Raw genomic sequence first — 25,872 nt, forward strand, 5'->3', positions numbered from 1 at the left:
AGGACTTTCTAGTTGCCTGAGTGAATGAAGAACCCCTCACCCTTCTGTTATTTAGCTACGGTAAAGATGTTTAATGATCTGGGAAGATTCAATAATACTTAATTTACTGATATTGCTGCATTTCCTAGTTTGTTGGAATTGTGCCACAGTAACAGATACACTGTTCATGGTTGCCTGCTCTACTTAATGTGCACATTCACAGGCTTATTGATAAGCAATATGCAGTCTTACATTCTGCAAATAGCCGAGTCTCAAAATACATTAACATATGAAGTTGCTTCAGAGAGTTTATCATTAGAGATTATACAAGGATGTTACACTCAGTTCATTACTTAAACTGAGCTGATATTTTGCAGATGCTTGTTTTAATTATCTATTCGTTCAAATGTCGAAGCATCCATGGTGGTATAAGAGCATTATTATTAGGTCGCAGGTAATCCACCACCTCATTCATCGCAGCTTGTGCTGCCTGGAAACTGCCCCTACATTGATCGTCATCATTTTTGAGTAAGATCAATTGATAGACTATGACAATAAGTAAAGAACCTGTTCAATCCTATTGCAAAGCTGGGAGCCCATTTAGGTCACACTTATAAAATTTAGCTTTGTCATACAAGTACTCTTCCGCATCTGGTTGAGTTTTGTGCCTAGTATAGTGTTTAAAATTAGCCATGTTTGCGGGAAAAAATAGAAGACAAACTTTCATGTGGTTAACCAGGCTTTCTAAATATCTACCATCTAAGAATGTTAACTACATGGCTTTGCAAGCATATATTTTCCTTTCTGTACTATAAATTTGTGAAGTGCGAGTGCGTGTAAGGGAGAGATGAGAAATTAAGTATACCCAATAGTTAAAGGATGTGTCATGAGAGGAGGTGGTGGTGGAAGTATGAAGGAAGATGAGTTGTGGACTGGCTGGTTTTGCTGTTCCATTTGTACACATTCTGTGAGTTCCTTTTCATTTTGCCTGAGCTGTTATCATGTCTCAGTAGTAATTTGACAATGTTAGATGATTTAAAAGATACAGCGTGGCTTAATTGATAAGATACAGCTACCATTTATAATAAAATAGCTATTACCTTCTTGGTAAGCATGTTGTTTTGGTCCTGAAGATCTCTTTCCTGTCACAAGCCTCTCTGTTAGTCACATACACCATACTGGAAGTGCAGTATATACAATAATGAATTAGCACAAACATTCTGTTTGCTTTATAATATATCTCGGCCGCGAAAATATCCAAAGAGGGGACAGACAAGTCTAAATTTTCATGGGCAACTTCTGGTTTTCACCTTGCAAGTTTAGTTAGCTAGACACGTCTTTTTAGGGGTCAACCAGCATTTGGACATTTGAAAATGAGGATGCTTCAATGGAATCACCCATTTGACAGTCAATAATAACACCTCTTAATTGTAACACAAGGCATGTAAATAGATCTCACCTTCTTCTGCAAAACCGAGATGGATTCTTGAACTAAGTGATTCTGCATACATCAACTAAATTATAAGTGGGATGCCATGATATTGCAATGGAATGTGCTGAAACTTAAAACTTGAAGAGCATTCTGTATCATGTTTCTACCTTTCTGGATCGTATGCGCTTCAGGCCAGTGTCGATCTGCTGCTCCAGGTTTTGCAGGTCTCTGAGACTCATTGCCTCCAAGCCATCTCCCATGAAGCGACTACATGATCAAACAAGAAAATGTCACATCATTCTGTTGGCGCCATCTATACAGTGCATTCTTGCAAGAAGCAGACCAAATAAACTTTCCAGGTTCAGGTCAAAGAAGTTTTCCTGGCAACTGTTTTTCAATGGAAAAATAAAACCCCCCAAAACTGATTTTGAAGGGCTAGTGTAAATCTGAAATATTCTTTAGAAGACATTCTGTGCACTTTATGTAGATAAGGTTTGGAAAACACATAAATTGTTCTTCCTCTAAGAATTTCACTGAATGAAGAATCTTAAACAATTTCTTCCCTACAATAATTTCTAACAAGCTAAAGGCCATCAAATTTGATCTCTTTCTGAGCAACTGATCCTGATCACTTAGATTCAGCATTCCATATGCACCAAAAGTCATTAACTACATCTGTTCTATATACTCCTAGTAACTTACAAAAATGTAAACAAGTGCTTTTCTTCTGATTGATAGAAAGTTTAGTTTTATTACCTTATGTTTCTTTGTAAGACTTCAATCCTGTTCATGAGCCTGGGGTGTTCCAGGCACAAGTTTCCCTGAATGACACAAATGCATCGTTCAAAGAGGTTAACTTTAAAACAGTATGCTGTTTTTTATATCATCAGCTTATCCTCATATGAAAACAATGCATGCATCTTATAAGTCCTTAAAGATACAAACTGCCAAAGAACATTTGAACATCCGATAAGAAAGAGACGAGAAACATTTGTAATTAAAAAGCCTTCTCACAGACAAGAAGAAGAAAATGCAACAGTCAAGTTGAGATATCAAGAGAGAGACCTAAGTGTGCCTTGTGACAAACAAAATTGCTCGTAGGACTGCAATCTAGAAAAGTATATAAAAAGGGAGAGTGGAGAAATATTAAGAATATATCAGAACACATAAGAGAAAAAAAGGAGAGAACAAAGTAGTGAGGGTTTCAATGATAGAAAGGAAAAATTAGTTGCCAAACCAAGAAAGGTTTTCTCCATGTTATCTTATGGAGATGTTATTGTTGACTCTAGTTTGTTAGAGTGAAACTTTTGATTACCTCTAGGAGAGATCGTCTTTAACCTTGAGCTCTGATATAATTTTATTGGACTTCTACAAAGTGTTATTAGGTTTCTCCTACCTAAAAACTAGTTTAACGGGTGCGGTTTTCCTCACACTTATATACTCACACTCAAATTGATTTCCAATTAATGTGGGATTCCAAATATTAATGTCTTGGATCAAATTTACCAACATGTTTTGGAGTAAAAAAACAAATTGAATGTGTTTCAATACGAAGACAAAAGGTAGGTGTTTCACATTGGCAACTTGCAAAAGGCTTTCAACCTTTCAATAGCTTTGTTGCATGAGAGTTATCAACTTGCATGCAATAAATTAAGCTAGTTTTATCCATATTATGACTGCTCTTCCAAACCCATTTGTTTAATTCCTCTCTTTTTTATGGTAAAATAGCTTCAATTTTTTTTCCATATCAATTTAACTTCTCTCCCTAAAATGATGGAAGGAATTATTTGCATGTCGTTTTTTAACTTTTTTCAACCATATATTTGAAAATTGAAATGAGATAGTTTTGAGATAAAAGTTTCTTTAGAAAATTATTTTTCTTCTCTCTTAGTAACTCTCCATTCATATTGACATGTTCTTATTGACATGCAAACCATTCATGGAGGGCATACTCCATTGTTGTGTACTTAACCATCTTTGAACACTTTTTGCATTTGGGTGCAACAATACTTCTTCTTGGTATAAGTTAGTTGATTGTTTGAATGTCTGAGTTATTATTGCTTATGATACCTTCGGACCATAAGTATTAACTAGCCACTTCAAAAGATATTTTTGCTTCTAATTGGGGTTTGATTCTTTTATTTTGCACAACTCAACACAAATATTTTTGATCAGTTAAGTTCATATATAAACTTTGGGTGGCATGGTTGGTTTGTTAAAGGAAGAAGTAAATGTATCGCTTGAATTGCTTGAGGATTGCATGAGATGTATTATACACAATGTCTTTTGGTTATAGATAAATGAGTTGTGCAAAACAAAAGAATTAAACCCTAATTAGAAGCAAAAATATCTTATGAAGTGGTTAGAAGATACTCATGATCCCAAAATATCACAAGTATTAATATCTAAAATATTCAAACGATTAACAAACTTATTCCAAGAAGAAGTATTGCTGAACCCAAATGCGAAAAAAGGTAAAATATGGTAAATTATCCAACAATATAGTATGCCCTCTATGAATGGTTTGTATGTCATTAAGAACATGTCAATATAAGTGGTGAGTTGCTAAATGATGGGAAATATTTTTCCAAGGCAACTTTCTCTTGAAGCTACCTAATTTGAATTTTTAAATAGAAGGTTAGAAAAGTTAAAACAACAGCACACAAAGATCATTTTAGGGAGAGTGATTTTATTGATATGGAAAAATTGAAGTCATTTTACCATTAATAAGATAGGATAAACTAGTTTATTTTATTGTATGCAAGTCGATATCTCTCAGGAAACAGATGGAGGGTCAAATGTAAGATAAAGAAAGATTTGTAATTGTTATTTGTTGCAATGATAATGGCTCTAACAAACTTTCACTTTGGATTATTGGTGTTTTTCTTAATCCAAGATGTCTTAAGAATGTTAATCGTGATAGTCTCAACTCTAAGTATCGGACGAATTCAAATTCAAATGTATGGAAGACATCTTTATTTTTTGTGAAATGACTTAAGTGATTTCATAGACTTGGATAGAAATGTCATATTGATCATGGATTAATGTACTGCACATAACAAAAATTTCATCTAGTCTTATTATTGATATTTGATATTATTATCATTGATCTTTAAGTTTTCATAGGTTTTTTTTTTTGTTAAGCAATGCTAATTGCCTCTAGTTTTGAGTATTCGATTGAGTATTTAGATGTGTCATTACATAATTGAGTGTTAATTTATTATTAATTCAAAATTACTCAATCACACGATAATATATCATCTAAGTAACTAATTGGATACTTGACAATGAATACACATTATTTTATTGCTTTTTCAATTGGTCATGATATTGTATAGAGTTTGTGATCACTTAAACAATCAATCCACTGACTTTTGTAAGCAATTTTTTTCATTCTTTTCAAATTATTAAAGTTATTTCAATAGATGATATTTATTTGTTTCTTCTAAAATAACAAAGAGTTAAAGATTACTGATATGATCATCAATGTCACATGAATATAAGCCATGAAAAAACAAGTTGCAAGAAAGATAAAGAGTGCATCTTGCTAGAAATCATTTGACAATAGAGAATGGAAACCATATATGTATCTTACACAACAGTTCACAGTTATTAAGAAATCTACTAGATTGGCTGCTTGAAGTACCTGAGCTTCAGAGTTAGTAGGGAGAAGCTGTTGCTGAGCACATGTATGTGTCTCATATCGTTCCAGGATTCTCTCCATGCTGTCACACAGAATAAGTGCAAATTTATCAAGAAAATAAGGCCTTCTGAGCTTTGTGCATGAATTTAGTTTTCTCAAAGATTAATAAGATCTGCTAGATTATTCACAAAACCACTGTGCACCTGACTAAGAAAATAATATAGAACAGGTTGAGCTACTCTTACAGGGAAGTTGAAAGCTGCCAAACTAAAAAGTTGGTGAACATAAATTGGAAAGCATATATTTTTATACAGTTTACTAAAGAGGAGCATGATAGTCAAATTGTGTATCATATTATGTATTAAAAACTTAATTTTTCGTATTGTATATCGTATATCATATCGTATCGTATGATACACTTTTTAAACAAATAATAAAATATTATAATTAACATGTCATCATTTTAAAAAATATCACAAATACTCTTAAAAATTTAAAAATTTTCATATACAACACTATTTTATCATCATTTTATCTAAAAATGTGTATTGATCCTTAGCGGTAATATGTATCATATCATATGATACATATAATTTTTTATTTGTATAACATCATATTGTAGAATACTGATATCTATAAAGATAAGCAATTCATGAGCCTTAGTATTTACATATCCACAGCAAAAATTTCTGTATTCTTTAATAGGATATTTCTCTTATGCCTACAATAGTCTGTGGTCAAGGTAATTGTTCCTTGAAATAGCTTAAAAAGTTCCGGATTTGTGTTATACTATTTCATACAGAAACAGGAAGAAAACTAAAGAAGCTAGTGCACATCATGAAGAAGTTACTGTTGAGCTATATTGCTCAATCAAAAGACTACTTTGGGTTTAGGGTTTAGGGTTTAGGGTAAGAGGCATCTTAATATTATTATGACCATTAGTCTATGATAAGAAAAGACGGGGAAAGAACTAGAAGCCCCACTGTAACTTCTTAGAAAGAGATCTGATTTCTTGAGATACAGCTAAAAGGAAAATGAGACCCTTCACTGAAGTTTCTAAGCCTGCAACTTTGTAAGTCTAGAACCATAAAAGTGTGTACTTTCAAAACAAGAAGTATGGATGAAAATGTTGTGCAAGTAGAAATAAGTATTAGAAAAAAAAAAAAAAAAAAACTAAATGGATAGTACTCAAGACTAATAGTCATCAGAGTTAATTTTGGCTGCAAGACAAACTCAACCATAATTTCTTTAACACAAAACTAAGAGCAGAATGGTGAGAAACAACAACTTGAGTTACTTATTATGACAGTATTGCTTCTCATACCCTCTACAAAGAACAAAGCTCTTATCACCATTCGGAATGTTACTAACAAGAAACAAAGAAAGAATTGCAACCTGCTAAATTTTCGTTTCTCCTATGCTAAGCTTTCTGTGTTTGGGTTGAATAATTCAGAACTTAAATTGCACATATATGCTAGTAAATCTAGGCTTATAAGGGTAATGAGGCTCTTATGGATGGACTTGTGTATAAAGACAAACCAATTTAAATTACTACATATGAAAGCATCTGCAGTTTTCATAGTTTATTTTTTGCCACAAAAATTACTAATGGAATGTCTTTTTTTTTTTTTTTTTTTGTTTCTCTAAAATTTTTTATTATTTTTGCTCAAACTGATATTTATAATTTTATATGTTATAAAATGCCATCAAGAAAAGAAATTTTTTTTTTTTCTTTATTTGACTAGAAATCAGCTGACAGCTGATATTAAATTTAAAATATTTTTTTAATTACAAAAAGGATTTTTCTATGAACATATATATTTTTTTTAAATTCAGAACTTTGAGTAATTTACTCAGAACTAATGAACATATTCCTATTTGAAGCTTCTTTCAGTTTAGATTTAACAATTTATAAATTATTTATAATTATAATGTTATTTTCCTAAACAAATTATTGATTTTAAATGGGGGTGAAAAGAAAAGAATTTAAACAAATACATTTTGTTTTAATATAAGATTATATATATTGAAAAAAGTCAAAGGAAAATGAAGAAATTTATTAATAAAAAACAAAAAAAAAAAACTTCTAAACAGAGGATGTAATGAGTCTTGATACTCTTTTAAAAAAATCTAAAAACCATAACACAAAAAAAAATTCAAAAAAAAAAAATGAAGAGGCAGTACCAATCAAAAAGGAAAAAGATCCAAATATAGAAGAAAATACCTAAATATCAACCCAATTTGATTTTTACATGATTCTACTAACCTACAGGAACATATATTTTATGTTATATAAATCAAATGAACCCCCAATTATAAACTGAAATAGTCTAATATCAGTACATCCCAATTAAAGATACCCAAAAAAAAAAAAAAAACTCTTTTAAATCTAAGAACGAACTTAGATTTTCAATATTTTGGTTTTTGGTTAAGAAAAATTCCCTATGATCTTATAGAAGAATATATGTATACTAATGGCAAGTTTAATTTCCATCAAATAAGACTATGTGCAATAAGTATGAGTATTAATTTATACACTAATGATGGTGTGTCATCATGTGATTAAATATTATTTTATCTTTAAATCAAAATCACTCAATTACATAGTAGAGCATCATCATTACATGAATTAATACTTATTGTAAGTAAGTGGCAAACCCAAAGATAAAACTTAGAAGAGTCAATGTTAAATAAAAATAAAATACATAAGAGTCAATAAAAAAAAGAAATCTAAAGAAAGTTCAATGTAAAATTTCAGGGGTTTCGTGTATATATATATATATATATATATATATATATATATATTTCAATCCTAACAAAGGATAACCAAACATTACTGATTCTTTTGAGTCAAACATTATTGTAAGTATTTATAATTATATATAAACTAATAATATTTCAAACCTAACAGGGGACAACTGAGTACCTTTGATTTCTTTAGATTTGACACTATTGTAAGTACTCATGATTATTTGATATAACGATTATGACATTATTTTCAAAATCACAAGCTTAACATAAAGGGAGAAAGCTTTTATATGAATGAAAATCTTGTACCGCTTGATACTTGTAGCATTTGATATCCCCATCAATTTTAACCCTATTATCCCCATCTCTTGTGTGCCTCTTTTTATTTGAAAAATATGACACTTGGTCAAAGTGGAAAATCTTCATGGAAATCCTCAATAACAAACACTGATGGGTTTCTCACTTTCCCTATATGCAGCTCTTCCAACAAGTATGACACTTAATTAAAGAAGCATCACCCCATGTTCCTAGGTTACAACGAGATGCAGAAAACTTAGATACCCCATAAGGAAAGAAAGATCTATAACAGGCAAAAACGCCTAGCTCCTTAGCACAAAGCTCTAGGACACTTTGATAAACATGAGACCTTAGACACTAATCTGCTAATTAACAGAGTCAATCAAGATTAATTTTCACCGAAAAAGAAAATTAAACCACTGCAATTCTGCTGTGATTCTTTAATGACATATGAAAAGGTATGCCCTACGGCTTTTTATTTCTGTAGAACTTTCAAGAGAAATCACTGTTATCATCAGAATATACAGTGATTTGTGAATTACTGTTACTGGTAGATCAGCAAACTATGTATAATTTTCAACTCTACAAAAGAGCAAACTTTCACTGAAATAGAACGAAAGACATCAAAATGGGAGAACAATAATAAATACATCCCTGTGAATAAATGCAGAAACAAGTTAATGTAGTAACGGTGACACTAACATTTGACATTGAAAGTTTTATATATATATATATGATATACTTGTTGTTCATGTTTACTTTTGTTTGTTTCTGTTCTGAAAATCAAGGGACATATATGCAGATACTACAATTCTTATTCTATATGTAATGCAGGCCGTGAACAGTAAATCATTTACTGAAATGATAAAACAAATGAAAAGGAAAGCAAAGAACTAAAGCAGAAATATTTTCAAATAATATGATAAAGCAAAAAACATGCAAGAAAAAGGAAAAACAGCTAGAGAGTGAGAGATATATAAACCTGGAATCAGTTGGGAACTCAAAGAGTTTCCCTTTTGCGGAGAAGACAATCAAAGCAACATCAGCATCACACAGCACAGAGATCTCACGAGCTTTCTTGAGCAAACCAGCTCTTCGCTTTGAGAATGTCACCTGTCTACTAATTTTGTTCTCGATCCGCCTCAACTGAACCCTACCTCTCCCCATTTTGGTGCTCTCTTCTCCTGAATTTTCTCACTAAAAAGAATTTTAAAAAATACAAAGAAGAGAAACCCCGAAAACCCTAAATTTGCTCCATGCCTTGATGTTTCACAGAGCAAAACAACTAAAAGAGGAAGAAGAGAATGAAACTAAAGCAAAGAAATTTGTATAAAAATGGAAATTATTAGTGGGTTTCCATTTTTGATGTAGGAAGCAAAGGGCTTTTGTGTTTATGTATAAATGAGGAAAACGAAATATTTATAGAAATAGGAAAGAGGAGTTATAATAATATAGGAACAGTAAGTGGGGGAGTGTGGAAAGTGGTATTCTGAAACTAGGTGGTATTGAGAAAATGTGCTGTCGAGTTGTGGTTGGACAACTGAGCTGAATAGTCGTTAATGTCTCGGTTTGTGTCACAGATTTACTGGTGACTGAAAGTCCGTACATAATCCTGTCAGCATTAAGGAACCCTGTAAGGACCTTCTCTCCCGTCTAGTCATGGTGATTGGCTTGCTGTTGCTGACGGCGCTTTTAGACAATACTTACCTTTGAACCCTTAACCCTCCATTTGTTTTATAGGAGGAACCTTGAGTGAGTCCCATAGTCTCTTCCGTGATGAACCAAGAACATTACACTGGTAAAATTCAAATTCAGATATTTTAAATAGTAGTTGAAATGATAAAAAGGAAGAATTTTAAGCATAAAAATAAGGTTTAAATTTCTTTTCATAATAAATTAAGACTAAATTTTTTATTTTTCTGACACAACAATAAAAATTTCACTTGATCAATATAATTATTTTTTTTCAATACAAAAAAGGATCCAATAACATTATTAGTGGGTTTCGAACTTATTTTCTTGTTTGAATATCTTTACCTTTACCACTAAAACTGCCTTCGGAGGGCTCCATTTCATTGCACTTACTATTGATGCATGATTAGACCATTAAACTAAAACTTCACCTTAATTCTACACATTAATCTTCATTAAATTAATTTACTTCTTCATCAAATCATATCTTTCTTTTTTTCTCTTTATAGAAAGACTGCAGTAAGCTGCAGGTGTGGAAAATGGAACAAACACTAAAACGATCGAGAAAGGAAAAGAGATGGAAATTTGGAAGTTTTTAGGTACTTCAAAAATCAAAATTTTCCATTTTTTACGTTCTCTTCATGTTTAATTTTCCATTTACAGCACATTCACTACTTTCTGACTTAAAGACTTTACAGGTACACTTTGCAGAAAATGCATGCAGGAGATAGTAAATAATAATTAGATCCTCTTTTATTTAAAAAAAATAAAGAAAAGAAAGATGATTAATTATTTAAAAGATCGTAAGATAAAAATTATTATTATATTTGATAAAAATTGATAAATATAAATAATTATTATGTTTAATTAAATGTAATAAAATAATAGTAACATATTAATTTTAGTTAAATATGTTTGTGTATAATTATTTTAAAATATTTTTTATTTTAATTGTTATATTAATTAAAAATGATGATATTTTTATCCTAAAAAATTAATAACTAATGTTAGATTCTTAGGTGTTTTGATAATGATAAAAATTTAAGTTAAAAGTGCTAACTTGTCCGAAGATTACGTAAAACATTACAAAATAGATAAAATGTGAAAATCACATAATTATCCTAAGGAACAACTTTCTCTTCTAGCGACATGCCCGACTCATGAAGAAAATTAAGTCGGACATGAAGTCGTGCTCAAGCCATTCATGCTTGCTTCTAGAATTTGAGTTAAGTTAAAATTGGTTATGTCCACTCATGCCTTTCTAGAAGCCGCCCGTGTTAGACCATTTTCAAACCATGCACGAGGAGACACCTTGGAACCGAGCAAGGCTTAGTTATTCAAGGAATAGTCAAAATGGAAAAGTTAACAAAATATGTGTCTTGTTGTTCCAGACTGCTCAGTTGTCTGTGCTTGTTCATTTGTGAAGCAAGTCGAGTAAGATCGTCATACAAGCAAGCCGACCATGGTCAAAGTCAAAGGACAAAAGAAAAAGTCAAAATTTTTCTACCAGTCATGCTGAAGAAGAGTTGCTCGTTCTAAATGTAAAATTAAGGCGTTAAGCATGTCATGCTGCATCTTGGCTTGTACATTGTGCTTGCTTATAGAATTTTTCAAAACTTAAAGTCTTGAATAGCTGGTCACCCATTCCTACGTTGTTTCAAGTGTAAAACGTGATTTTCGAAAGACAAACAACTAGTTTTTGGATTCCAACAACGGTATTACGATTTCAACCACTCTAAGCCTATAATTAGAGCAAGTTTGAAGTGGAGAAGAGTTAGAAAACATATGGAGATAATCCTAAGCTAATTCCTTCATTGCTCTCATATTTTCTTTCTCTCACTAAGTCAAACTCAAATCATTCAGAGAAACATTATACTCAAACTTGTGTAATCTGTCTTTGAGAGATTTTAGCACACAAAATTTTTGTATTTCAAACATTTGTGGGTAAAATCTTGGATAAATTATTATATTGGGTGAAATCTCGGACAAACTACCTATAAAAAGATTTTTCAAATAATAGTAAAACTCTAAAACGGTTTGCTTGGAAAAGTAGATGTAGGATGTTTACAAAAGAAAGTTTCAAATCATTATAGCTAGGGCTCTTCTTATCTCTACTCCTTATATTTGAGCATTTATTTATTGTTAGTTGTTGTATTAATTACTTATGCATTAAAAATTTAAAAAAAACCTGTTCATCCCCCTCTATGTTCTTTTTATTCATTCAAAGGAGTTTTTCAAGTAAAAATAAAATTATAACAAAATTAATATTACTTTAGTAATCTTTTGATACTAAAATAGAAGTAATAATTAGATTATCTTTTATATTATTCGTCACAAAAAAATTATTAGAATATTTTATTATCTAACAAATCAAATAAGATAATTTCAGTAATAAAATATAGATTATCGACATAATCTTTTGTTCCTATGAACTAAGCGCCCCATTAAGGTTGTTCAAGGAATTTATTTAGTACTGGATTAAGAAAGAACTAATAAATAATTAGATTTAATGGTTGATTAACCATTAAAATTAACCACATATATACATATATATATTTCTGATTAAGGAATTAATTACTTAATTAATATCTCAATACAAGTGAGGAGGCTGTAGGGGTTTAGGGTTTATTTTATTTTAATCAAAATAAAATATTCTGAACAGCTTGCATACACAATACGATTAGAATACCTTAAATGTTTTTGTGGTCCATCCTCGTACAAACCAAATAAGTATATGATATAATTTTGGTTAGGCCAAAAGACTTGTTGCCCCCAAGGTATAGTAAAACTCTAAAGTCTCATCTTCCAATTTTAAAAAACTCAAACACCCATCCATAAACCAATTTTTGTTAAAAAATTTAATTAAGATCAGAGGTAAAACTGTTATTTATTAAAAAATTTAAAAAATTAAAGTTTTATCACATTTTTCTCACTATGTTTAAAAGTTCATAATTTCCTCCTACCAAAGTTTTCAAATTTTAAAAAATGACAATTTCACCCCCAAATCCCTAGGTTTTCTTTTTTCCCTCTCCAACAACCATCTGAAGATAAGATGGAGAGCTGACGACCATCTCTGACAGACGAATCTTCGTCTTTGTTGACAAAAAGTGATGTCTCTTCGTCGACGTCTAGGAAGAGACAGAGATCATCCTAAACGTTGTCTTTTAGTCGACAAAGATGAAAATTCATCTGTTAAAGATGGTTGTCGACTCTTTGTCTTATCTTAATGGTCACCATTGATAGATAGGGGAGAAACAAAAACCTAGGAATTTGAGGGTAAAATTGTCATTTTTCAAAAGTTGAAAACTTTAGGTGGGGGAATTATGAGTTTTTAAATCTGGAAATAAAATATTATAAAACTTTAATTTTTTAAAATTTTTTAATAAATAATGGTTTTACTCTTAACCATAACTGATATTTTTAATAGAAATTGACTTATGGGTTGATACTTGGGTTTTAAAAGTTGGAGGATAGGAGTTTGAGATTTCACTATATCTTAGGTAGGTACAAGTCTTTTGGCCTTTTGTTTAATGTGATTAGTTGTTTAATACATTATTAAGAACCTTAGAGGCTTTTAAGGATTTCATGAATGAGGTCCATTAATCAAGATTATATTTTAATTAACCCTTTGTACCGTCTCTTGCTAAAATAATTCAGGATTAAGGGGACCATCCTCCACAATTTGGCGCCATTGTACTAATATTCTTATATACAATCACCTCGTGCTAAACCTTTATCTTTTTTGGCAATGGAGAATTGTGATCGGGGACCATTTTATGAACATTTATCGACCTTAAAATTTTAAATTAAAGAAATTAAAGCGAGAGTTATGCTTTTTTTCAAAAGATTTTTAAGTTTTTTCCTTGATCATTGTGTATATATAAACAAATATTTGTATTTTATAAATTATCATGATTCTCGATAACGTTCAAACTCTTGATCCCACCTTACTATATTTGTTGGTAAAAGGTAAAATTTCTTCTTTAGTGTTGCTAATGGAAAGACAACTCTTGTTGAACCCTAATTAAAATTAAGTTTGTAGGGAGACATGAATTGATGCAAAGAAATAATTCGTACAAGACACATAGCTTTGTAAAATATGTCTCAAGGAGACATGCAGTGCAAATATATGCAAACCCTAAATGACAAACGATGCCTTAGGTATCCTTTTATATATAAACTACCTTATTATTATTTATTGATTTAATTTTTTTTTTTGTACCTTTTCCTTTATTGGCTTTTTGGCATTTTGAAACAGTACTATTTATAAATATTAATAATAGAAACTTCAATATCATACAGGGATTGAAGTCCCATATGTTTTCTATAGCATATAAATTAGAGGAATAAAATTATGTACATATATTTTTTAAATATATAAATAGATATATAAATAAGATATTATTATGTGATTGTATAATTTTAAATTAAAAATACATTATATGTGTACCCATTTGTGGATTCAAACATGCGTATGCATAATATTACTCAAATTAGATTAAGGGTGTTCGATTGTCTTGAAGAACACAAAATACAGTTTAAAATTGACAATAAAAAGATTTTGTTTTCTACAGATAAAAGAAGAAAAACATTATTGTAGATAAAGTTAGATTTGATCCAAATTTGAATTGAGCAAGCCAAGTTTGAATCAAAAGATTCAAGTTGATTTAAATATTTAAGTTTGAATCAGTTTGTATCAAAAGTTTAACTATTTTCAAGTCAAATTCAAGTCTCAACCTGTCGATCTCAAACTAAGTTTTATTTGAGTTTGATTTAGATTAAATCTAATCCTAATAATAGATATTTCATTTTTCTCAAATTCAAATATGCGGAGTAACTCCTTTAATTTGAATGGCATATGAGTGCGTGTACTCTCAAACACCTTTTTTCTCAAAGTGCTCCTCTATGGTACCTCACCATTTTTAAAACATGCTTATAGTCAATTGACTTTATAATTTTTGAGTTGGTGAATTAAAAATGACACCTACAAAGGATGCATATATATATATATATATGTGTGTGTGTGTGTGTGTGTGTGTTGATAATAAACAGGATGGCGATGGCGGGATTGATGGCCTATGTTTTTTTTTTTTATAAGTTTCTGCATTCTTCAACGATACCGACGACCGCATGAGCTCTGTCCAACATATAGGCTACAACAGGATCAAGATAGCTGCAACAGTCATAGAGAAGGCTCTATGTTTCACAGTTACCATCTTATAAATTTTAATACTTCTTGTAGGAGATACCAAGCATCGTCCTCACGATTTACTGAATAACTCAACACCGGTTACACCCAAATTCCATTAAAGAAACCCTAATCTATGAAGCCAAAAAGAAAGATTCTTTTTCATCTTCTGAAAGCCAAATAATAGGAGCTTTATCAACAAGTTACACTAGTGTATATCGTCAGAAAAATGCCTAGAAAATTAATTAATAGTCTTAACTGTTTTTTTTTTTTTGGCCTTTTACAAAAAAATACAACGTTTTGGATGACATGATTGTGAAACGGAACTAATGTATTAGATAAATTAAAGTTTCACAAATATAACAGTGATTTGAATTCATATATTCTCTTTGGAACTTTTAAAGTTTTGGTGACCTTGGAGTCTGTTCTTTATATATATATATTCTTAGTGGTCCATCCGTTCTATATTTACTCTATCTCATTAATAAGAATGATTTTACATGTATCTTCTTACTTACAAGGGTGATCATTTAGTATACATTATTCTTATAATAAAGACATTAATTATATTTATCATAAAAAATTGGGTTTATAGAATAAACCCTTCTTAAAGATTAATTGTTTTAATCTTAGTATAACTGAAATTCTGAAAACTACTAAAAATCTCTTGTAATTATATCAAAATTCCTTTGTGTCTAAGGAATTTTTAATAGTTTAAAAGGGTACCTATAACATTTGAGTTCACTGTTAAAATATACATAAAATCTCTCTCACTTATTTACTCATGGCTTTATAATCTAAAGCAAATCTTTTCTCATATTCTCATAGAAAGTGAGATGTTCATGTGTATCCAACATTCTCCTTATATTTTATCGATATAAAATTTGTTTGAAGGTAAACAATTATAGAGTGATTTTTTTATCGTTTTTGAAAAAAAAACAAAAACTTAGCATATGTTTCATATTAAACAATTGAGGTGTATAAAATAAAAACAAGATCTATTAGCTTTGTATTATAGATGTTGACATTAAAAGTTAACAAAACTTGTGAAGTATTAAAACTTCCAAGGAGAAAATCTGAGTTTAAGCGTCTATCATTCTTATGAACTTTGACTTATTTGGTGTAATGATTACAAGTCTAGTTATTGTATCTCAGATTTATCCATTAAATCAATACAGGTGGGGTTCCCGGCTAAAAAAAAAACACTCTGCATTATAGATATTAATTATATATATAAGATAATGGTAACTCTGCATTATCGATATTAATTATACATATAAGATAATGTTAAACTCGGCATTATAATAAAATATAGTGGTAAAGTATGATGAATGGAATTTGGAAGGCTAATTCTAATAATAAGTTACCTTATCTAGATAGAACAATTGACTTTGTAAAATAAGAACACCCTCATATTCAGAATCAACACTCTTTTTATAGTGGAGAAATTGGCTTTCTTCATAATTAACGGTACACCAGATTTGTTCCATGTATATGCTCCACCATTTTGATTTGATTTGATACCATTCTTTTCCTTTAAACAACTTTTAAATATTAATCTATTGCACTGCACTGGATAAGACAGTGTTTCACGGTCCTCTTTTAAGTTTTTTTAAAGAATAAAATTATATGTTTCAATATTATATAATAGTATGTGTATGAACGGTGTAAATATTTACTTTTCTCTTTTTTCATATGTTACCCCCTTTATTTATAGAGTAATATTATGTATGTCCACTTTGAATACATAAATATGTACATATTTATGTTTGTCATCAAATGATTGAATATTATTTTATCTTTAATTTAAAATCTTTCAATCAGATGATGACACATATCAATTACGTACTTATTTATATACTTAAAGTAGATATGTATAATTTTATTGTTATTTGTATAAATTAGTTAATAAAAAATGTTTTTATACATATAATATTATCCTTTCCTAAAAATATCTTGCTTTTTTCATGAACAAGTAATTCATAATTCTCATTAACATCTTAATTTAATCTTTCTTAATCAACTCTAATCAAAATAATTATATTTATTACATCTCACCCAATCTTACCCCATAAAGAAACAAAAGAGATATGACTATAATTATGTATTTTTAAATGCGGTTAAGTTTAATATTATTATTAATTAGAAGATAATTAGTGAGAAAATTAAACTAGAAAACCATATTTTCATTCATATCAACAAAGAGAAACTTTTTGTCACTTAAAATGACAATTTTTTAAAATATGCCAATTAAAAACTATGTTATATTTTCAAACTCTTGCATGCAAACTAATTCGATATAGTTCTTTTACTGTCACATCACTCATTCTTGTCTAGATACTTCGTTAAAATATACAAAATTCCTCCCAACAGTATTTATCCATTTGTAATACTGGTCACTATATTCAGAATTTGATCTATTTGATATGGTAATTTCATTTTAAAGAAATGATCCGGATTGAGTGAGATTCTTTGTTATTAAAAAAAAAATTGTTTACCCATATTTTATTAAAACAAAATTATTTTCTACAACAATAATATCTTGACTGAACATATTCCTGATTTCTCAAGGATCCAATCTATATAATCTTTTTCATTTCATTGACAAGATCTTGAATGATTCCTAACAAATCAACACACTATTTAAGTTTCTCCAAGACTCCAATCACTTATTATGAAGCAAAACTATTTCAAAGATATGCAAATAATTTATTGTTATAATTTGGTGGAGCTCTTCAAAACAGAGAAAATGAGAGCGATAGTGTTCCAATTAGAGGAAGAAAATGAAAGAGATATTGTTGTGATTAAATATTATAATAGTTGGTTTCATGAGTTGCCTCCACCACCACCATTGTATACATAAAGAGTAGCATTATGTACATAATTTTTATATATAATTTTATGCATAAACAACAATATATCATCATGTGATTGGATAGTTGAAAATTAAAAATAAAACAATATCTAATCATGTAGAGACACTTCATCGTTTGTATACAAAAGTTGTGCACATAATTGGGTTCCCATCAATTCTGATTTTGATTCAAATTTGGGTGTTGACTCACCTGTACTTATTATTGAGTAATGTTATGTGAACAACTTTTGTTATAATTTTATGCATAAACAATAACATGTCATCAGGTGATTGAATAGTTAAAAAATTAAAAATAAAATAACATTCAATCATATAATAATACATTATTATTTATACAATTAATTTTATTAAATTATCATTTACTAAGTTGATCTTGTATACAAAATCATCCATTTATCTCATGACAATTCTATTTGTACAAAAAATTTGTACAAGAAAGTTGGTTGGCATTGAGTGAGAAATGGAGATGGGTGGTGGGCATGTGGACCGTGACCCAATCCAAGTCAATTTGTACAAAAAGAAACAAAAACATAAAACTTCTTCTTCTAAAGATGATGGCCCAAATATGGATTGAAAAGAGATTTTTTCAAATTTAATATTTATTGCTTTTTAAAAGCTTATGACTGTATAGTTTGAGTGATGTTGTGTGTATAATTTTTTTTTTAAATAATGATATATTATTATATAATTAAATACTTAAAAATTAAAAATAAATTAATATCCAATCGCAAGAACACATGTCATAGTTTGTGTACATAATTTTATTATTATAGTTTTAGCTATTTCTCAATTTCCTTAATTGCCAATTTTTCAATTTTTAAACTCAAATTGTGTTATTTTTGGTTCATTTGGCTTACACGTAAATTGCTAACAATAAAATTATATATATTTTTTTTATATAATTTAAGTATACATATGATGTGTTTACATGTGATTGGATGATTTTGAATTAAAGATAAAATAACACTCAATTTTATGATTATATATCATTTATATATTTAAATTATATATCAAAAATATATACACATGACATTGCTCAATTGTCGAGCTTCCCAAGCCAATAACAAAAGGAAATTGATTTTTTTGAAAAGTGACGAACTTGTGGTTTAAAATTATAATGGAAAAAAAAAGATAGAGACCAATTTTTTTTTTTTTTAAATTAAAAGGATTAAACTTTGTTTTATTTTTTTATTGTAGGGATTGAACTTCTAATGCTCTTATTAAATGAACTAAAATTTTAATTTTTTAATTAAATAAATTAAACTTTAACTATTTTTCTATCAAAAGTATCATAGTAAATCACCCTACTTCTAAGAGCAATGCTATGTGTAAATATTTTTTAATATATAATTGGACATACAGATGATATTTTATCATGTGATTGAATGTTATTTTATCGTTAATTTTAAAATCATCTAATCACATGATGATATTTTATTTATAATCATCAATAAAAAAATATCATATTAATGTATTAAAAAATACAATTTATATAATTTTATAATAAATTTGCTAAAAAATGCATCTTGTTTTTAGTTGTAAAATAAATACGTCAAGTAAGGATAAATTCAGTCCAAGTCAAGCTCAAATAAAATTTGATTCGAGATTTACTCAAATATTAAAAAGATAGCTTGAGATCGATGAGTGAAAGCTTAACTCAACTTGAAAATAATTCAATTATAGATTTGATCAAAACTACCTTAAACTTGAATTGTTCTATTCAAACTTGAATTTGAGCTCAAATAAGTTAGATCGAATCAAACCTTAACATTAAGACAACCCATCAATTTTGTCACTGATAAAAAAATATATATATTTGCTAATATGTGAGAATACATAAAAGAGTAATACTATATATACATATTTTGAATAAAATAGATGATGTATTTTCATATAATTAAGTATTATTATATTTTTAATTCAAAATTATTTAATCATATTATAACATATTATTTGTATATTTAAATTATATAAAAAAAATATACATATATAATTTTATTATACGTAAAATATCAATTTTGAAATATAAAATTGAGATTCTTCCTTATAGATAAAAAAAGAATATTAAATTGAGTTTTGTGACTTGGCCAGATAAATTAAATTTTTAATTTTTAGTAAGACCACCCATAATCACTAACACAGCGAACTAGGCTGGGCTCTGCTCCAGTGTGTCTTCCAAGGCACATGAAAAAACACAGGCCAATGTCTTCTGATGGGCCTCTTTCCATATCTAAAATATGGTTCCAAAACTAAAACACATATAATATCCAATTTTGAACCTTTAATTAAATATTTAAATAATATATTATTATATAATTTAATATTAATTTATTTATAATTCAAAATCATTTAATTATATAATGATAAATTTTTTTAAATAATTAATTATAGAGTTTTACAAACGTAAAAAAGACTTGAATTTGGGTTGTTACCAACAAAAATTACTGGGAATTATATAAAGCAAGTGATGATTAGAAAATATTAAATAGTAATCAAGTCAGTTCATTAAGAAATAGTCATGCTGTAAAACACAGCAAATAGCAAAATAGAAGTCTTAAATGCCATCAGACATAATAATTTAAAGGGGATATAGTCCAGGGATGAAGGTTCCTTAGTCCTCCCATGCAACAATTTCAATCAGTCACTGCTGTTTTTTATGTTGATAAGGGTGGGTTTAAAACATGCTCTTGAAAACATGTACAAATTGCCAAACATCAAGAAGCATTTTCCCAGTTGAGCATCAAACCCCACTTAGAGCATCCATCCAGGAATAAACCCATTCACATGTTGGGAATGAGATGTTGCAGTAATCTGGTCAGAAACTACAGGAGTGTACCTGCAATAACCATGTAGTATAAAATGAAAATGAGTACAACTATATATATAAACAAATGGTACAAACTTATCTAAATAGATTGAGATGATAGCATCTGATCGAGTGATTTTAAAGTAAAAAAACATGTATACAATCACAAGTTTCCAATTTAGTTTATACATTTATATGCCTAGTTTTATTCAACGAGGGAATGTTTGAGAAGAGTTGAGTACATATTTACCCTATTTGCAAAGTGGGATCACATTCTATGGGCTGGTATAAGCCTTGAGTCTGAGGATGCTGAGGAGCATATGACATGTGCTCACTGCCTTCCCATGTTGGACGAATCTGAGTTTTTGCATTGATTTCCTCCAGCTGCCAAACATTTTTAACCATGGTTGGATGATAAAAACTAATGTGCACCATATGACTATGAGAAAAGTTTTCAATACTATATTGGCAGAGAAAAGAAAGATGCAAAAAGTTTGAGAAAGATAGCCTAAACTTGAAATATGATTTTACTGTGAAGTGTTTTAAGTATAAAGTTACCTTTACAGTCAAAGCTCTGTTGGCTTCAAGTAGCAACTGTTCCTGTAGTTCACAAGCAGCATGTTAGAGATAAGAATACATAAATCGGAGCATTATTAATTTCTTTCAAATGTTTGTACCTTGTTTTGGAGGTCAGCAAGTTGGTCCAGCATGTACTGGGTCTGGAAAAAAGATTGAAATATAAGTTAAAATATCATAATTTTAAAAACAAAAAGGTAATATGTCTTCTTTCCAACCCAAAAGTAGCCCTGTGTAAACCATTCCTATTTGGCTTAGTTATTATAGATCTGAAAATGAACATAAGCTTCTAAAACTCAAACTAAAAGTTGTTTTTGCAATGGCTTAAAGCCCAAAGAGCCCAGTAACCTTTTCAAATCATTCACCTCATGCACAAAAATCTTGCAGCACAGGCCTCTTCTTAAATTGTGTCACCTCAAAGAGGCTTTCTCAAAAGGCTTTGATATCAAATATAATAAGCACCCTTAACTTATTAACTTTGATGGGTTAACTTGGAACCTTTTGTGACAAAGTGCTATGAAATTACACAACATCCCAGAAAGCAAATTCACATAATCAGAAACTTCAGAAGTAGTCATGGCTGTTCAAGTAGCTATGTTGGCACTGAAGGCACAGGAGCCAAGCTTCATTGCCTCAGGATTTTTATACCGTATACTGTGCATGCAGTTAAAGCACACATATTGGCAAGCTCATATTCAAATCAATAGTATGCAAATTCAAGTTTTGCTATGTTTTACACTGTAAACAATATTTCCTTGCGTGCATTTTTATGCCATTCTAAAAATTATGAACATGAATGTTCATGAATAATAGAGCAAAACAAGGTTTGTTTTTATAAGTATCCACATACCTTAGTGGATCGAACATACTTCAAGGATGACTCTAACTGGCGCTCAAGCTGCTCCAACTCCTTTGTTCCAAGGGGACCCAAGTCTTCCCCAAGCAGATTCCTGAAGTGATCCATTAAGGTACACATTTCATGAGTAAGAATACATAAAACCCTAATTTTTTTGTATACGATTATTATTAGGATTGGATTCGATCTTGATCGTGCCCACATTAAGACCTGTTTGAAACTAATTTGAATAAAAGAGAGCTAGTTCGAAACTGATAATTTGAGATTTGAATTCAATTTATTCCATCAGAACTTGAATACAAGCTCCAGTACCTGGGATGGAAATCAACCCTTTTTACTATTATCTTTCCCACATGAATGTTAATTGTAAAGGAAAAGGTATTAGAAGAAAGAAAATGGTGAAGATATATACCTCTGAGTTCGCTGGAGGGCTTCAAATCTCGTTTTGAGTTTCAAGTACTCACGGTAGCTACTCTGTTACAAGGTAAAACAGCCTCCTCAGAAAATAATTCTATAAAAGCAACCAAAATAGTTCAACCATACTGTCAATTTGCTGTAGAAAATCATATGCCATCTATCAACTCATAATCAAGCTTCATCCATCCCTTGAGACAAATAAGAGGTAAAACTGATACATCCAATAATTACTTCAGAAAACTATTCTTTGAAAAATGCATTTCTTGAGGGAAAAATAAGTAAAGAAGCCATAAAATGAGCCTACGCGTGTTCCCTATGAAAGCTTTGACATTACATAATTTGTATAGGACATAAATTATCAGTACATATACCTCGAGCTCCTTGGCAGGTTTATTAACTTCCACTGCACCATAGCTGCATTTCTGGTACCTCTCAAGGGTCTTGAGCATGCTGCCATTGCCAAGGCAAAAAAGGAAGCAAAGATCTCACGGTGAGTTTAAAACTAAAACCTTAAAAAATAAAAGAAATTCTCATCAAGTTAATTTACGTAACTGTCTTATCGTTTAACTTAAGCAACACAACTTTCTTTCTTTCTCTTTTTTTTTTTCAGTCGGCAATACATCTTCATGTTCTCCACATAAATGGTATATAACCATTACTGAAATGCAGACAATCTTGTTTGTTAGAATTAGAGATCACTTTGCTTATAGAGAGAGAAGCACACAATGGTTTCATTCTCGGTGAGTCGATGGGTTGTAGCCTACAGGGTACAGGGGTAACACCTCTGAACCATAGGTGGTTTGAGCTTAACTGATGAAAAGACACTTAAAAATTTGTTTTTTATAAATAAAAATTTTACCTAAGTTTGATCTTGAAATAAGAATCCTCTTGCATTTATATATATTATTCCCATAAAAGATACGATATTTCATTAACAAATATATTCATTATAATAATAAAAAAATTATTGAAATATTCTTAACTCTATTTGATATAGCCTATTGTTTGGTAAATTAGGATAAATAATTCGTGTTCTTCCTCTCTACTTATTCTACCCTAGTTTAATTCTGTAAATTTTTATAAAACTAATAGCTGTTTATGAAGATTTTAACTGATGATTCATGTCCATTCCCGGTACCCATTCCAATGTTTTGGTATCTGGAACTCTAACTTCGAGGTACAACCTTCACTTTTTATCCTTTAGCTTTCAGTCAACACAAACTTGATTTTTGTTTAGATAAAATACAGAGAATCCTGATTGCTTACGTTTCTATGATCATCATTATCAATCAAGAAAATAAATTTTAAAATAGCGTTCAAAATTCTTGCAGTTCTTTCCATATTGTCTTGTACAAATTTGTAAGGAGTAACAAATGTTGAGAACTTGATATGCACGAACAATAAACAGTCATGCATGAAGTTTTTGCATACCTTAGATAATTAAATCCTAACCTTAACAAAGTAAAAAAAAAAAAAAAAAATTATAGTGAATTTGTTTTCAATATCTGACATACCTTAGATAATTAAATAATAGGAGCAATTTTTACCCAAATAACTTAAAATAATTTTAATTTTTCTTCTAGTTAATGTTAAGAAGCCAGTGCTGAATCTGAAGCACTGTAGATGATTGAAAATCCCTTATTGAGAAAATGTTTTCATGCAAAGTTTGGCTAGAGACAGCATCAAGAAATAACCATCAAGCTCATATTTTGTACAGGGAAAGTTCGATGTACATGGATCCATAATAGTTGGCTTTTAAAGAAATAAGAATCTATGTAAAGCCAAAGCTAACTAAATTGTTTGTGTCTTTGTCTGTCACTTCACTAGAAGATGGACAAATGGATTAAAGCTAATTAGTGGGAGAGATGAAATATCAAGACTTGGTTTTTGTAAGTTCTAAAATAGAATGTTTATGGGATGTTTTAGAGGTTGAAGATACTTTATGGAGACGGCTATCTTAAGGCTTATGTTAGTAGAAAATCATGAGAAAATAATGTTATCTGGTTTTGTTCATACAGAAATCACAACAGAAGTCAGAAAAGGGGGGGAAAAAAACTTTACTTGAATCAGATCTTGCTCTGCAGAAGTTATGCATAGCAGATCACAACAAAAAGAACCTTAATTCAACCATGAAAAAAGAAAATCTAAGATGATCTTGATTACCTCACAAAAAAAGAACAGTAAAAAAACTTCTCAAAATAAAGGAAAAAAACCAGAAATATTTACAGAAAGTGCAAATCATTGTATAAGGAAAAACAGTAAAATTCATGAGATAATTAAAGAAGTTCCAAATCTCAGGTTGATCAAACTGTGGAAACAAAAACAAACAAAAAAAAAGTGGCAGAAAGATTACTGAAATTAAGTATAAACAAATAAAATGAACAAAGAGCAAGAAAAAGAAGAAAAGGGTTATACCTAGAGGTGCTGCAGAACTCATAGAGCTTGCCACGGGTGGAGAAAATGATGAGAGCGACCTCAGCATCACAGAGAACTGAAAGTTCATAAGCTTTCTTCAACAACCCATTTCTTCTCTTGGCAAATGTGACTTGCCTGTTTATCTTGTTCTCTATCCTCTTCAACTCAACTCTTCCTCTCCCCATAATAATAACAACAATCCCCTCACCAAAACAAAAAAAAAAAATATTACTTAATAAATATATATTTCAAGTAATGAAAATCTTTTCTCTGGGGAAGAAGTAGATGATCTTTCTTTTTAAGAGTCAAGGTACTGAAACACAACTAAAAATATGAAAACCTTACAAAAGAAAAACAAAAGTTTTGAGAAATGGAAACCCTAGCTAGACTAGAGAGAGACAATGGAGCTTTCTTATGTAATTGGGTTTGTGTTTTTGCTTTGTGATATTTACCTCAGGCTTCAATTCTTCACCATAAATGAACCTGGTGAAGCTTTTAGGGTTGGTGCTCTTTCTAATTTCATATAACTCATTATCTTCTTTTACTTCCCACACTTTCCACCCTTTCTTCCCTACTCTCACTTTCGCCGCGTGTGGTACACTGCCTCTTAACTGAAAATCCTCATTGTTTCAGTTGTTTTATTCATTTTAATGTCTTAAATAATGTGTTTTAGTGGTCAAGGGAAAAACAAATTAAAATGAGAAATTCTTTGGCAATGAATATGAGAATTGTCATGTGTCATTGGACCATTAAAACGAGTCCAAATATATTATATAGGCCTCTACAATAACTTCAGATAAATTTTATTCTAGTAAAGTATATGAGATATGTTAGGTTTGTATATATTTCTCGTATCACTTGAAAAAGTTAAAAAAAGGTTGGTTAAATAATATTTGAGCTCTTTAAGCTATTAAGATGTGTATCATAAATGTTATAGATGGCATTAGA

General features: G+C 29.8%; 2 protein-coding genes across 2 annotated transcripts; both read right to left on the reverse strand.

The window, feature by feature from the left end:
• Positions 1-87: 87 nt before the first annotated feature.
• Positions 88-9,464, reverse strand: LOC123198149 (agamous-like MADS-box protein FUL-L). Its single transcript, XM_044612782.1, has 8 exons — positions 9,082-9,464; positions 5,058-5,136; positions 2,168-2,232; positions 1,579-1,678; positions 1,439-1,480; positions 1,080-1,121; positions 845-972; positions 88-482 (listed from the first exon to the last, which is right to left on the reverse strand). Exons 1-8 carry the CDS (start codon positions 9,264-9,266, stop codon positions 374-376), a joined length of 750 nt encoding a protein of 249 aa, XP_044468717.1. The 5' UTR covers positions 9,267-9,464; the 3' UTR covers positions 88-373.
• Positions 9,465-20,335: 10,871 nt separating this feature from the next.
• LOC123197955 (agamous-like MADS-box protein MADS2) lies at positions 20,336-25,410 on the reverse strand. Its single transcript, XM_044612493.1, has 8 exons — positions 24,925-25,410; positions 22,881-22,959; positions 22,505-22,566; positions 22,087-22,186; positions 21,338-21,379; positions 21,219-21,260; positions 20,911-21,044; positions 20,336-20,690 (listed from the first exon to the last, which is right to left on the reverse strand). The coding sequence occupies exons 1-8, from the start codon at positions 25,107-25,109 to the stop codon at positions 20,606-20,608; spliced, it is 729 nt and encodes a 242-aa protein (XP_044468428.1). The 5' UTR covers positions 25,110-25,410; the 3' UTR covers positions 20,336-20,605.
• Between the last annotated feature and the right edge of the window lie 462 nt (positions 25,411-25,872).

This window comes from Mangifera indica, chromosome 15 (assembly GCF_011075055.1).
Source record: "Mangifera indica cultivar Alphonso chromosome 15, CATAS_Mindica_2.1, whole genome shotgun sequence".
In the NCBI taxonomy this organism is placed as follows: Eukaryota; Viridiplantae; Streptophyta; class Magnoliopsida; order Sapindales; family Anacardiaceae; genus Mangifera; species Mangifera indica.